This window comes from Cladophialophora bantiana (genome assembly GCF_000835475.1).
Source record: "Cladophialophora bantiana CBS 173.52 unplaced genomic scaffold supercont1.2, whole genome shotgun sequence".
NCBI lineage: Eukaryota > Fungi > Ascomycota > Eurotiomycetes > Chaetothyriales > Herpotrichiellaceae > Cladophialophora > Cladophialophora bantiana.
This window is the reverse complement of record NW_015971576.1, coordinates 707,629-721,384: the sequence shown is the minus strand read 5'-3', so window position 1 is coordinate 721,384 and position 13,756 is coordinate 707,629. Positions and strand designations below refer to the sequence as shown.

The window sequence follows — 13,756 nt, the reverse complement described above, 5'->3', positions numbered from 1 at the left end:
ACGCAGGTCTGACGCTTCTAACAACTCTCCTCGAGTCGGTTCCATGGCGACATTCTCCTCAGTAAATGGCTCTTTTTAGAAGCATTGATGCCTGGGAGGATCGTGCGCAAGTTCCCCCCAGATCCACTGCCATTGCCACTGCAAGATCAAGCGATCAAACCAAAGCAAAAAGAGATAGGAATCGGACGATCTCAATACTCCAAGAAAAGACTGAATCAAGTGATTGACAAGGCTGAGCCGAGAAGGCTGACCAGAGCTGATATCAGCTCACCCTGGCGCGACTTCTTGCTGCCTGCGTCACTTTTCGGTGAGAGTTCTTTGAGCATCACCACCCAGCCTCGTTCAAACAAGGCTGCCTGTGCTCCCACGCTGGCATAGAGAATGTCCCTACCTCACCACCTCGACTCTGTATCTTCTGAAGATTTTACCAAGGCATAATTCACACCGTCCACATTGTATGGGTTCTAAAGCGGCTGCAGACTGCGCAAACTTGTCTCTGGGCTCTGACGGCGAATTGACCATAGATATTTTGTCCGGCGCACAGTGGAAAGGTGACTTTGTCACAGGGAAAGACTTCGAAAAATGTGCGCGAGCGACCTATTTTCTTTCACCTATCTCCTAGGGACACTGTTCTCACGTCATGGTGGCGACACATACCTTGGGAATGTGAGGACTCGACATTGATGTCTCACCTATACTGACGGAGACCCCTCTGATACTCTTCCGCCCGCAACAAAGTCCAATCATACCGTCACCCTGTTGCCCTTTCTGTCGCGACGATAGGACTCGACCACAAGTCTGTGTCTGAACTGAGATTGGGTCATGTGATGCCTAACTTCCAAAAGCATGTCTTCGACTTCTCAGACTTTCCACGACAAGGGTGGACCGAGAGATGGTCCCATGCCTGTGCTTCGTGTCAACGATTTGCCCAGGTGGGAACTGGATAGTCTCCAAAGTGCTACAGCACTCGGCCGCTGATGCACCGGCAAAGCCTGGACTTCGAAGAGCAAGCACCTTTGAGATCTCGGTCCTACTGGATCATGGGGAACGTCGCCGGACAATGCGAGCGAAGCAGGAGGATTTTCCTCCTACTGGATGACAGCCATGTAGGCCCCAGCGGAACACCCGTCCGTCAAAGACATCCATTTCTGAACTTTGTATGCGGCATTTTTGCCATGTGCGAGTCAACAGTTGGACAACAAGGCATTGTTTTCGTGGCTCAACAGGTGGTTGGTTTGCTCCTTAGTACGTTGATGCCTGAATGGTGTGGTATGGAAGGGTGTGTTGCCAATTGGCCTGGGGCTGCCTTGCGTGTGCCTTGTCGTATTTCCAAGCATTTAGACCAGTTGTCGAGAAGTCAACCTGTGAGAGGGTGTCTGGCTCCGCCTCTCCGGAAGCCATTCGTGGAAGCCCATCCGAGCAGAAAAGAAGGTAGGGCTGGTCGTCCAGAAGCCCATTTCACTGTACCCGCTGTTGATCGGAGACTCCTCGCTCTGGACGATGACTGGTCCAGGCTGAGCATGACAAACAGGATTTGGAAGCCCACAACCGTTCACGAACTTGGCCTTTCTCCCACCTTCCTTTCAGCTACAAGGCCTGGAACTAGCTATATATGGTATGACTTGATCTTGTCTTCGTCCAACCGGAGAGAGGCTGACGCAAATATGATGAATGTCATCTTTTCAAATGACGACCCACCGAGAGGACTGCTGATTAGAGCGGCAATACAACCTTCGACGACGTCGTCTTTGGTGGCTTTCATTTCCTGTGGCACAGAAGAGAGTGATTACGTTGATCTGGCAGTGGCTTGAATATCGGAGGGTGATAACCTCCCAAGACTCTGTGAAGAAGGCTGCTGGGCCGCCTCCTCGTCTGGTATGGATAGTATCTAAGCTATAACGTGACTGAGTCCTAGGGCGTCGAAAGGCTGACTTATACACTTTTCTGGACTTGCCGACTGACATTTCTGACATCCCTCATCTTCCACATGAGGCGGATTGGAGGGACGAACTGAGAAAGAGTTTTGAGGGTCGCAAGGTTGACCTGGACACACCCACCGTGTACTTCAGGAAAGCGCCGGAATATAAAGAGAGCACCGTCGATATATCGATGACACATTCTTTTGTAGCCTAAGACGATTTTGTCCTCGACCCATTTCCCCAGCGTCTACCTCGTAGCTTCGATGTCGAACAAACCTTCGTTACACATATGAAAATAGGGTAATGCTGATGAGAATGTCAACATGGGCTGTATCCTCGGTGTCTTCTGCGTCTTACCTCCATCAACAAACGCTATGCAAACCTGGCTCACTTGTCCGCGCCGCTGACGAGTTGTTTCAAGAGAGCATACTCTTACTCACAGAAAGGACAAAATCTGCACGACTTCGTCGAGGATGGCCATGCAAAGAAAGCTTCGTGAGGAATTCGCACTCTTTCACGGTCCCACTCCACTCACTCGATGTGCGCTTCTGGATAATGTTGTGGGCGCACATAGATCTTGCATAGGACTTATGTTTTCTTTTCTCCTCTGATGATTATCGAGTGATCTGGTATATCTTCGTCTGCTCGAAGTGGTCGAAGATGTATTGCTGCTATTAAGTTGAGGAATGTCATTAGAAAAGAGCACGTCAGTCATTTGAGGCCGTAAGGAGCTTCTGATAGGAAGGGTAGTTCGACGGGCCTTGACTATCCAGGTCGAGGGAATGGATAGTTGTGCCCAAGTGTGGGTCGAAACGTTTTCAATGTGCCCCCTGTGCAAATCAGAACGATGGTCTGCAAGCACTTGTAGCGCGGCTCGCTTCGGAAGGCCTTTCTTTTGCAATTGGACGCAAGTCAAATCCGAAAGCTTCCCAGAGTCCATGGAGATGTCAAGAGGTTTCGAGAAACTGGACTTTTCCAGCAAAGGCAGCTCAGTCTGAAAAGTCCCGAGACGACACTTTCCTCACAAAAGCCACTGGCTGAATAATGGCCCTTTTGGGCGCATGACTCGAGCGTTGCAGGGTTGGCCGGCCCAAACAGAATTCCCAATGCCCAGTTATCGGTCATACCTCCTTTCACGACTTTCCTCGGTTGTATCAGGTTCGCCATGACAGCGGTGTTTCCCCAGGTCCGGGTGCCCGATTCTCGGCTGGTACAGGATCTTGGGCTCCTTTCGTTTCCTGCTGACTTCAGCGACAGATTGCATTGAGATGGTCAGCACCCAGGCAGTAGTACATCGTGACTTCGGCAACCGTCCTGAGGGAACCGACTCGCCCCGGTTTTTTCTTCATTGAAACATCATGGATCATCTTAGGTGCACCTTCTGGCGTTGCACAATCACAGGCTGACGTTGAGCCCACCAATGTAGGGAATGCCCCGTGTTCGACGGGATTGGATCGAGCGTTATCAGTGACACAATGCCCAGCTTTGTCGAGACGGAATACTGTACCTCGTACAAGGAGGGGTAACTATCATTGAGAGGGTGGTTGAAAACTGCTGCGGGACTGGTCAATGACAGACTGACCTGGGTGTCCGCTGTTGCCCCTCTCGTTGGCCCAGTGATCATTTGCATGATTCTGCAGGATTCATTCTTGGATAGTTGAGAGCTTCAAGCCCGGACTGAAAACAACTCACATGTTGTACCACAGACTACGCCTGACCAGATTGGTGAAGTGCTTGTCATTGCCTCAAAAGATCCCAAGGCCGATCGTTGGAGTGCAGCAAGCGTCCAAGCTCCTGCATAAGTTGCGCTTGGTCTTATTCTTAGTGGTAGGGGCCGATGGTGTCGAGCGCCGTGCCGGCAGTCGAGGGGCTATTTCTCCGGGATACTTGGGTTAGACTCATGCAAATCTGGTCTGTTCGCCCTCGCGACGGACATGGATATCCTTCTCCAGGTAAAGAAAGGACGGGATCCACAGCCTCCCATGGAGCAGGAGCCAAGGGCCCACGCCAAAACTCCGTTCGATCATTCGCAGGAGCTTAGGACTCAAGGTTCATCTGGATTGCAGATGCAGGTGAAGGTGCAGCAACCTTGCAGTAGTTGGTGGCAAATAGTTGAGAGTTATTCCATCTGGCCTATCGCAGACCAGCAGGTTTGGCGAGAATTCTGCGAGGGAGAGTCAGAGGACGGACAAAGCGGGGCGTGGAGGAGGAATAAGGCAGCCAATGCATCCTAGCAGAACCGAAGAGGCTGACGCATGCGCTGTCAAAAGACAAAGGCTGGAGGCTGGAACAGAAGGGGCTTGCATTAGTGACCCCCAGAAGCGGCACAGTCGGGGGCGAAAGCTGGCTAAAGCTGCCTCGCAGGCTGGCTGGAAGGCAGAACAGTGTCGTCAGGAATAGAACCGCGGGAGAGGGCGGCCACGAACCCCTCCCAGCTGAATGGTTGCGAGAGAGCGAGGAGATGCCATCGGCTGTTTGAAGATGGAGGGATGGGTGTGAGTGTGGGTGTGTGGGCAGTGCTGGGGCGAGAGAGAAGGTTGGAAGGAAGACCACTTCCCCTTCTTTCCCATTTCCATGCTTGCGAATTTCAGGAAAGGTCGCTGTCGACCACGTGTGGACCATCACGTGATCCGTGGGAGAGCAACAGCGACGACATGACACGTTACCAGGAAAATTTGATGGTGAACTGGCTCGGGAAAGTCTCAACTGACGCCCAGGCTCGGGATCATCTGTTTCGATTTCTAAGTCGTTTCAACCTATGTACAAGAAAGCCATTCTAGCTCCAGCCATGGGGACACGAGAGAATGCGATGAGAGGAAATCCCAGGTCATCTCAAAGGATAGCACACACCTGGAACTCGCATGTTTTAAATCCTCGGGATTCAGGTGGCCAGGGCCGGCTCGAACGGTGGTCCTAGGATAATGTCCTGGTGGGAGTTGCTAAAGCAAATCCTCGGAATAGCAACAACAATGGCAAAAATCCTCCCCCTTTCCCAACAGAGTCGTCTCGCGCCAGCACTTGGGTTGAGAGACAGCAACTAAACTCGGTAAAAACGCGCCTTCCTTCCTTCCTTTTTTTCTCTTATCCGAATCTCTCAACGCTTGAACAGTCTCCAATACACACACACAAGCGCACATAAAAAGAGAATCCGCGGTCTAAATAGAGACGCCGACAAATGCTCCGACTTTCTCTTGTAAACTGCATTGCCTCGTGGCTTTTCCAGAAAACCCAGTCCAACCCGGTAATAAAGGTTTTTGTGTAAAAGTGGTATCGAAAATCGACCGCCTGGGTATCCAAAAAAGGATGAAAACTCCAATCGTAACACCGTGAACTCGTTACAGCGTCGACTAGGTTGCTGCACAACGTATGTAAAACACTTTCGGAAAATTAAAATGCGGCAACCGAGGGAACAAAGTTCGGCTGCGGGTAATAAGGCTTTTCGTGCTCGTTCAGTGGAATAACGTTGCCATAGAAATTGAAAATGGTAGGTTGTAAACGTTGGCCAGCATCATGGAAGGGAGCCTCGGACTCGTATCCAGAATCCGTGGAAAGGGAGGAACAGGAGGAACTCTGCTTAGAAGCAGGTTCAAACAAAGACCACTCCGAAGGTTGCGGTTGGAAGTGTTGTTGCGGAGATGGGGAGGCGGGGGGGGAGGGAGGTAGAGCCATGTTGGCACAATCCATCGGATCCACATAGTCATAAGGAGACGCAGGAGGCGACGGTGGGAGGGTGTTGTACGAGTTGGTCGTCAACCTGGGGCAGTTGATGATCAACTCGCGCAGCTCCTGGAGGGTAATCCTCTTGTGTGGGTCACACTCGAAGATGCGTCTCAAGATCATGTTCAACTCGGGAGAGATGGGCAAGATCGAGCTGAGGAATTTGGGATCCTTCAGGAAGGCACGAAACGTGGAATCATCGGGGGAGGCCTTCTTCCAGGGATTGCGACCACAGGTCAGGTTCACGAGGATAACGCCTAGGCTCCAGACGTCGTTGGGTGCCGCGGCATAACGCGCATATGGTCGTGTTGGCGCTTGTTGACATTCTGCGAGTATTAGCATCCTGAATTGCTTGATGGGGAGCATTGGACCATACCTGGGGACATATAGAACGTGGACCCACACCCGAAGTCGGACGTGATGGAATCAGTGGTAGCGAGCCCAAAGTCGGCCAGCTTGACAGTGTGGCCATGGTTTGTCACCAAGATGTTCTCCGGCTTCAGGTCCCTGTGGTAGATCCCGATGGAGTGGCAGTATTGGACGGCATCCAAAATTTGCAAGAAAGCATGCTTGGCCAGTTGGTCGTCGCCCACAAATCGGCCATGTTCGGTGATGTTGGAGAACAAGTCGCCTTCGGGGCAGAACTCAATCACCACAAACGTGCAGTCCGGGCTCTCCAAGATGCGAAGCAGGGACACAACATTGGGATGTTGGCTGGCTTGGTGATGAAGGGCAATCTCGCGCCGTTGGAAACGTCGTTGTCTGGGATCCAATCCAACTTTGGGAAGGGCCTTCACGGCATAGGGGATGTTGGTGAGTCTGTCGATGGCCTGGTAGACCACTCCATAAGCGCCAATTCCTAGGATAGAGACCAGTTCGAGTCGGCCGGCTAAAACACACCCCAATCGGTCCTCTGGTGCAAGGCAAGTCGCGAGTTGAGGGGACGATGGTGGCGTCAATAGCATTATTGGGAGAGCCCAAAAGTACGGAGTACTTTTTCTAGGAAAGGGGAGTAGTCGAACGAGACCAAAAAGAACAGTTCAAAACATGGGTCCAGAAGAGTTCCAGAGACTTGTTTTGAGGAAATGAACAGAAATGTGGCCAGTCCCTGGATGTGGAATGTAGGTCCAACGGATTATGGTATTTGTTGGTCGGCTTGGATGTCGAGGAGTAAAAAGGAAAGACCAGAAGATAGGAGGATACAAAGTGGTACAGCAGAGAGTAGGATGTTGAGATATAGAAGAGAGGGTTGGAGGTTGGAGGCGGGATGTCGGATGGTTTTGTGGTGGTGCTGGTGTTGATGCGAGCAGGTATGTTCGAGGTATAGAGGCAATATTATGTCCTTTTAGGAATGACGGACGTTGTACTCGAATAGAGCCATTGCAAGCATGGCGAAGATGGCAAGCGTCGACGCACGGACCGTCGATACTCATGCCACCCATGCCGGTGGGGCAAAAAAGCCGTCAGAGCCTGGTCATAAGATGCTGCGAATAGAACGCCAGGAAGGGAGAAGACCCACATCGATGCGTCAAAGTTCGCAAACCCTGGGCCGTAGTCTGACGCTGGGAACGCTGGATGACGAGCTTTCTATGCGCAGTTTTGGTTTAGGCGGGCCAGAGGGAGCAAGACGAGGCGGGCACCGTCTGGCAGGAGACACGGGCTGGGTGGGTTGCATGCCTCGTTGAGTCGGTGGAAAAGTGGGCGATGAGCGGATCACCAAGTGGCTGGGCGCATTTCTTGTCACCACCGACCACAGATCAGCGTTCCTTGCGAGACCGAGCGCCAGCGCTAGCATATCGGCCAGTAGCTGGCCTCCTTGACGAGAACAGCCCAGCATCCCAATCACCAACTTCTGCATTTTGGGGTGCTTGCAGGGTTCCCACCACCGACAGGAGAAGGCGAAATTCAACCTGGTCACGCCGGAAGCACAGTTGTTTTGGGCTGCTGGCAGGCAAGCCCTTGGGTAGCCATTCCCAAATTCGCCGCCCGCCCTATTCCGGGTGTTGACATGTCTGTAATTGGCACCAATGACTTCCTCGGGAGAAATTTCACTTGTGACGCCACGATAAAACGCAGACTCCCCATGCCGTCTGCTGTGTCTGCTTCGGCTGGGCAAGTCTGGTCAAACCATCTCTCTCAAAAGATGGTGCTTGACTCCATTGGAGGGTCCATGGGCGATGGCGATTGGGCAGGTCTGGCGCCAGCACAGACGGCATCGGACATGAGACGAGCAACCATGAAAAAATTTGATCGCCCATCGGCAGGTCGGGGAGTGGCCTGGTCGGTGAGATGCTTGGATCGTGTTGCTTTTTTGCGCCTCGCGCCTGGAAAGAGGTGGAAGTGCTAGTCCTGGCCTGGGCAGACTGCCATCGCCATTCGCTCGTGTTTCAGGCAAGGAGGGGCCCTGGATGCCAGATGGCGGGTTCAGTAGCCAGACTCTGAAAATGGCAGGGCACAGGAGACTGCGGCCTGGCCGGTCTGCAAAGTACGCGGGCCACAATGCTGGACACTGGCCCTGCCTCCCAGCACTAACCGCACTCTGACTGTTCGAACTTGCTCGTCTGCAATCCCTTGCTCCCAATCACTCTGAATGCCCAATCAACGGCGGCATGCCAGTGCCCACCGCAGCGCGAAGGGGGTGTGCTGGAATAGTGGCAGAAGCATCATGCAATGCCCTTCCCTCGTTCCTGCCCAATTGCCCCGGGGCAGTCTGAGATTTGCAACTCATCCAGCAACGGACGCACCTTGGGGTCTGTCGTCTACTCCGGACACAAGGCTCTCTCATGATTGAGGATTACTATCTCTGGCGAGGGGCCGCATTCTGGTCAGCGCTACGTAGCCTCCTTCAGCAGAACAACTTCCGAGCCCACAATTTCTGATTCGATGCTGAAGTCGTTTGCGATGACTCCTTTCACAGATCGGAGACCCTTGCCCTGCCTAGACAGGAACAATAGCGGGAGTCTGTCCTCAGCCACCAACTCTGGGAGAGAAGCAAAGCGTGGCGTGGTGAGACTAGACTGTACCCAGTACTGTACCTAGAGATCGAGAGCACGGGAACGCCCTGACTCAATTCCAACTAGAGCCAACTCTTTGCAGTTCTGCGGGCTGAAAATAATAGCAGAGTCCAGGCTTCCAGTAGCGGCCCCTTCGCACCTGAACCAAATTTGCCTCTGTACCTTGGGTCACGCTGCAGTGCAGCCTCGGCGGAATCGTCGGCAGCCGACTTTTCTGTGGCTTGCAACTTATTGTTATCTGACACCTTGTGATTCGCCACAAAGTGTTAGTGGTAGGCAGGCCCAATTGTGCCTGCACCATTCTGAGATGGCGAGGGGATGGTGATCCGCAACACAATTTAGAGATGGATGATTATCAATGGGGGGGAGATCCGCTTTCAACGAGGTCCATGTGACCATCTATCTCTTCTCTTGAAGAATGAAGATGGAAGATCAGGAGTAGGACCAATAGCCAATAGCGCAGACAGAGAACAAAGCGGCGTACCCACTCTAAGCCTTACCGAAATTGTTCGGGCGACTTGCGTAGGGTGTGGAACGCTTGCTCCTAAGAGGGTCGTTTCGCGTGTCTCAGGATCGCCATTGATAGCCGTCTATCCAAGCTCTTGTTCGCATGGAATTGGGCTGTCAAACTTTGACCAGCCCACAGCCGAAGGGTCCTAGCTTCCTGAACCTGAGGCATGGAATGACCAGGATAGGGCTTGGAGCGAACGCTGACTGGTAGTGATACGAGCTGTGCATGGAGTGTGTCAAACAATTCTTAGTCCCTGGTGACACAAGATTACGTATGAGAATACATGGTACGTCTGCCAGCGCCATCTTGTGAGGCGACATTGCCCCCCCTTGCGCTCGGTGAGGGTGAGTTTCGTGCTTACTGGTTTGACAGATATCGAGCCACGTTGCCTGACGAGTCACCGTTGAGGGTGGCAAGAGACGAGTGACGCTAGGACCCAATAGTGACGGCTTGAGTGTCATATACGAGGGAGTGCGTTGTGGTGCGTGCTTCCTTCAAGAGAGACAGATATGATCACGAGGTTCCTAGACCCAGTTTGGGCATGGCGATGGCCGAGACTGTTAGCGACTCGGGTGGTGAAGTTTCTGCTGATGCGCTGGTCTCTCTCTCTTGGACAAGTTACGTGATGAAAAGCCGAACCACTCACTCAGTGAGGCGGCGAAGTGTGGCGAAAAAAATAGGGACCGCGCACCGTATGCTCCCCCGTACCACTTCCTATCTGTTTCTATGTATCTCCGTAGCCAACTGTCCCGTTACGAATGTGTACGTGCCAAGCCCGACCCCGGCGACTTCCGAGTGTTCAGTCTTCATCGCATTGTCTTGCCTCATCAACATTTCCATGTCGACCAACATGTGCCATCTTAATCCGATCGTCATCCTTCCCCATGATCGGGATGACCTCGCTGCTGTTGAAATGTTCGCGAGGTGCTCCAAATCGAGACATTGCCATTGTGTGATTCGGCATGATCGTCGTTGACGCCTCCCACTTGCATCTGCCGACGAGCCATCGATGCGTCCCAGAAAACCGCTCAATATGTCTCACGAGATTGCCAGCATATTCGCCGATCAGTATCACCCTTGACAGAGACGAAGCCTATCCAGCTCAACCAAGTAATGGCAGCTACTGTACCGGGCACCTGCATGGCCTTTCCTGCACCTACATATTTGCCACCCGCTTTGGACAGCATGAGAATGAGAAGTCGAGACCCTTCGGCCACCTGCCTTCGGCGAAAACCCTTGCATTGACCTCTCAACAAATTTCGAGTTGCCATTCCCCGCTCAAAGTATCTGAAAGTGTTTGGATATGGAAGCGGCTTGATGTTTACCCTGAGATTCTGTCTGGTGATGTCTCACGTTACGGGCCCCTGAACGATCCAAAGATCCTTTCCGCGTGAGTGACTAGCATTTGGCTTCCTGCAAGTAACAAGTAGACATTCCAGCAACGTTCACACTATCGGATTCGGATGCGCCCGTAGTGACGACGGTCCCGGCCAGCCCAAGGAATTCTCTGCTATGCATTGTCGGAAGTTGTTGCCACCCAATCGGGGGAGTAAAACACAAAGGGTACCCATCCACAACCTCCGTTCTAAAGACCCAGGGCAGAAAGTGCCGGTGCCGTTGTTTGGTGGGCGGTACCAGTTCCTTCTACCGAGTATGGATCCACCATATCAGTCGCTTGAAACCACAGTGGTGACTTCTTTTGTCAGGGCTTTGCGGGAATGACGAGGAAGATTACCCCTAACCTTTTTCATGTTTCGCAAGCAGTCGATGACTTCGACGAGGAGCAGATTCCGCTTGAAAGTCATGCACAGGAGTAAACGTGCGCCCTCGAAACCTCAAGTCGTGACAAGTCCGAGCTCGATAATTCCATCGTCTATTGAAACGTCTCATGACGCCCGCCACTTGCCTACAAGTACCGTATCCTGGTCTTGGTGTCAACTCCCCAAAATGTCTTATTGTTCTCTCTCCGACGAGCCAGTAATGCGCATGGGAGGAGGCGGGATACTTCGCACCAGAAAACTGTTACGAGGATAATATCATTTCAATGTACTTGTAGATTCTAGTATTTGTATATGATAAGACACCTGCATTCAAGGCGGAAGCGCAAATGGTGCGTGCGAGCTGATGCTGACCGTCACGTTCTGAACCGTGCATCCTCGGTGCATCATGAGTGATCCATTCAACGCTGCCTTCAACCAGTCGAATGCCCTTTCGTCTCCATTTGTTTCCTCGTCCAAGTGATTACCAGCCGTGTTCCTCTGGTACAAGATGTTCGCACCGGCCTCACAGTATCTTGCCACGAGCGAGTCGGTATCACCCACGTGACTGTATTCGTCGTGCATCGCCTTGTAGATAAACATTGGCATCTGCGGGACCCCGTGGTAGCCCATCAGCCCGTCGATGTTGAATATTCTCTGAATGATGGGCTGCTGGAACAAAGAAGTGCCGTCGATGAAGTAGTTATTGAGGACGCTCTGGTTCATAAACGCCACCGCGGCCTCCAGATAGGACATGTTTTGAACTGCCAAAAACCCCGTCGCGTTGTACGGCCCAGAGGTTTTCAGGTTACTGACCAAGTACTGGTATGCGGCGGGATATTGTTTCATGGCACCGACGAGAAACGAAGGGATCAATCCTGCTGCAGGTGTCCCGTCAATGGTGTGTAGTATGCTTGTTCCATTCGGGACCAGACCACCCAGAGCGACGCCGCTAAAGTTGAGTTCCGGAGCATATTGTACCTGTAATTCTGCAGCCCATTCGCTCGCAATTGATCCTCCTGAATAACCCCACATAGCACATCGTGTATTCGGGGAGAGACCAAATCCTGCAGACAACACAGCTCGAACCGAGTCAAGCGTGGCGTGGCCTTCTGAGACTCCTGATCCAAATGATGCCGAGGGACCTTCAAAGTCAGGTACGTTGACAAACCAGCCATGGCTGAGGGCGGAGTTGACGTCCGAAAGAATTAGACCTGAAGCTAACTCGGACCCAAGCACATAGCTAGGGCTGTGGTCGACGTCCGCGGTGTTGTAGGGAATCTGGTATGAGAGGAGCGTATCGTCGCCAGGGCCATTTGGGGACGTCAAAGGCACAAACAAAGTTGTCACCGCCCATGATGGCTGGTACCGTGCATTGGTGGTACGGTAGAGGATATTGTAGACAGATGAGCTGGCATTGTAGATCGACGTCAGATTGCCAGTTGCTTCCCGGACACGCAAGATTGTCCCCGGAGCAGTGAACTCGTAACCAGGGGGAGCATTGTAGAACGGATCTTCAATAGGGGGTAATGAAATCGATGCGGCGAGGTCACTGCGGGCGGCAACCACAGATGGTGTAGCTGGAAGGGCTGTTGAAAACGTGAACAGCAAACCATGGGCTAACAGACCAAGCACGCAACGCATGGTTGAATCTTCACCAGCTGATTTTTGACAGTTGCGTCGCTCTCCGTCTCGAGTCATACCGTGGTCGTTATATAGGCGTCGGTTTCTCCACCCGTAACGGGACATTTGTATTCCCATCGCACAACAGAACCGGAGACGGCAATTTTGATCTGGTCAAAGGCATCATCTAACTTCCATCTCGCAACAGCTAGCGGACACGGAGATATTGGCATGCCGAAGGTCTCCAGCGGCCTAGATGATCCAGTTGTTCCAATTTGCAATGCAGTAAATCCGAGTTGACCGTTTGAATTAAGGGCGGCTATATTTGGTTAGCGATTGCGGCAGATCTTACCCTCGACTCGTATGGCAGTCCGGTCTAACCAACTTTCGTATGGATTACAGGACTCGGTGCTAAATCTTCACTTATCAAGATGGACATGTTGTGTACTTAGCACGAGTACGGTCCTGAACATTCTCCGGAGATACTTGGCGGATCTACACTTGTGAAGCGCTGTGAAGCTGTTGAACAAGCCGAGGAAGTTTCCCAGCAACGCAAAGTGCTGAACCATGTCGACAGCATGGTAACGCAGTGGAGGCGAAAGCGGTATCATCCCAAAGCGGGCATCGATGTTCCCGGCCATTTGGTAAAGCCCGAAATCCCCTTAGGAGACTTATCAAGTGAAGCAGGCATTAAGTAGCCATCTTGAGGGAAACCTCGAAGTCGAAGCGATCAGGCTGCCTCGGTAAATTCGGAGCGGAAAAACAATACAGCGGTTTACTTCATCTCTGATTCAGCTCCGAAGCTATTCCCCATTTGGCGCTGCTAGGAGCTTTATCTCGTCCGCTGGAAGACGTCCAGCACGTCTCTCCTACTAAGCTTCGTTACCTTGAACCTTGTCCGATCCCCGAACTCAACGCCTAGCGACTAGCAAAAAGGAAACTGACCCCTGTAGCATCCCATGAACTTGAGCCAGCGTATTCTCTACGGTTGCACGTCTGCCATTATTGTCTCGGCGACATTTCGGTACGTCAGGTTCGTCGCTGTGGTGCTTGCGCGGTGTCGGTGAGATCAAAGATACCGCTTCGAATGAGGAGGGTGGAGTGTATCTATTCGAATGAAAACACTCAATCTGGAGCAGGGGAGCTCGTGTGACGGATCTGCACCCCACACATATACATAAATTTCATCCTTCCTCTGAACGTCGGCCGTTGTCA

General features: G+C 52.3%; 2 protein-coding genes across 2 annotated transcripts; both read right to left on the bottom strand.

Moving 5' to 3' along the window:
- Nucleotides 1-5,306: 5,306 nt before the first annotated feature.
- Z519_01262 (uncharacterized protein) lies at nucleotides 5,307-6,601 on the bottom strand (the record flags this gene model as incomplete). Its single annotated transcript, XM_016759019.1, has 2 exons — nucleotides 5,307-5,962; nucleotides 6,013-6,601. The coding sequence occupies 2 exons, from the start codon at nucleotides 6,599-6,601 to the stop codon at nucleotides 5,307-5,309; spliced, it is 1,245 nt and encodes a 414-aa protein (XP_016624347.1).
- Nucleotides 6,602-11,251: 4,650 nt separating this feature from the next.
- On the bottom strand, nucleotides 11,252-12,562 carry Z519_01261 (uncharacterized protein; the record flags this gene model as incomplete). The annotated part of the gene is made up of 1 exon (XM_016759018.1): nucleotides 11,252-12,562. The coding sequence occupies one exon, from the start codon at nucleotides 12,560-12,562 to the stop codon at nucleotides 11,252-11,254; it is 1,311 nt and encodes a 436-aa protein (XP_016624346.1).
- Between the last annotated feature and the right edge of the window lie 1,194 nt (nucleotides 12,563-13,756).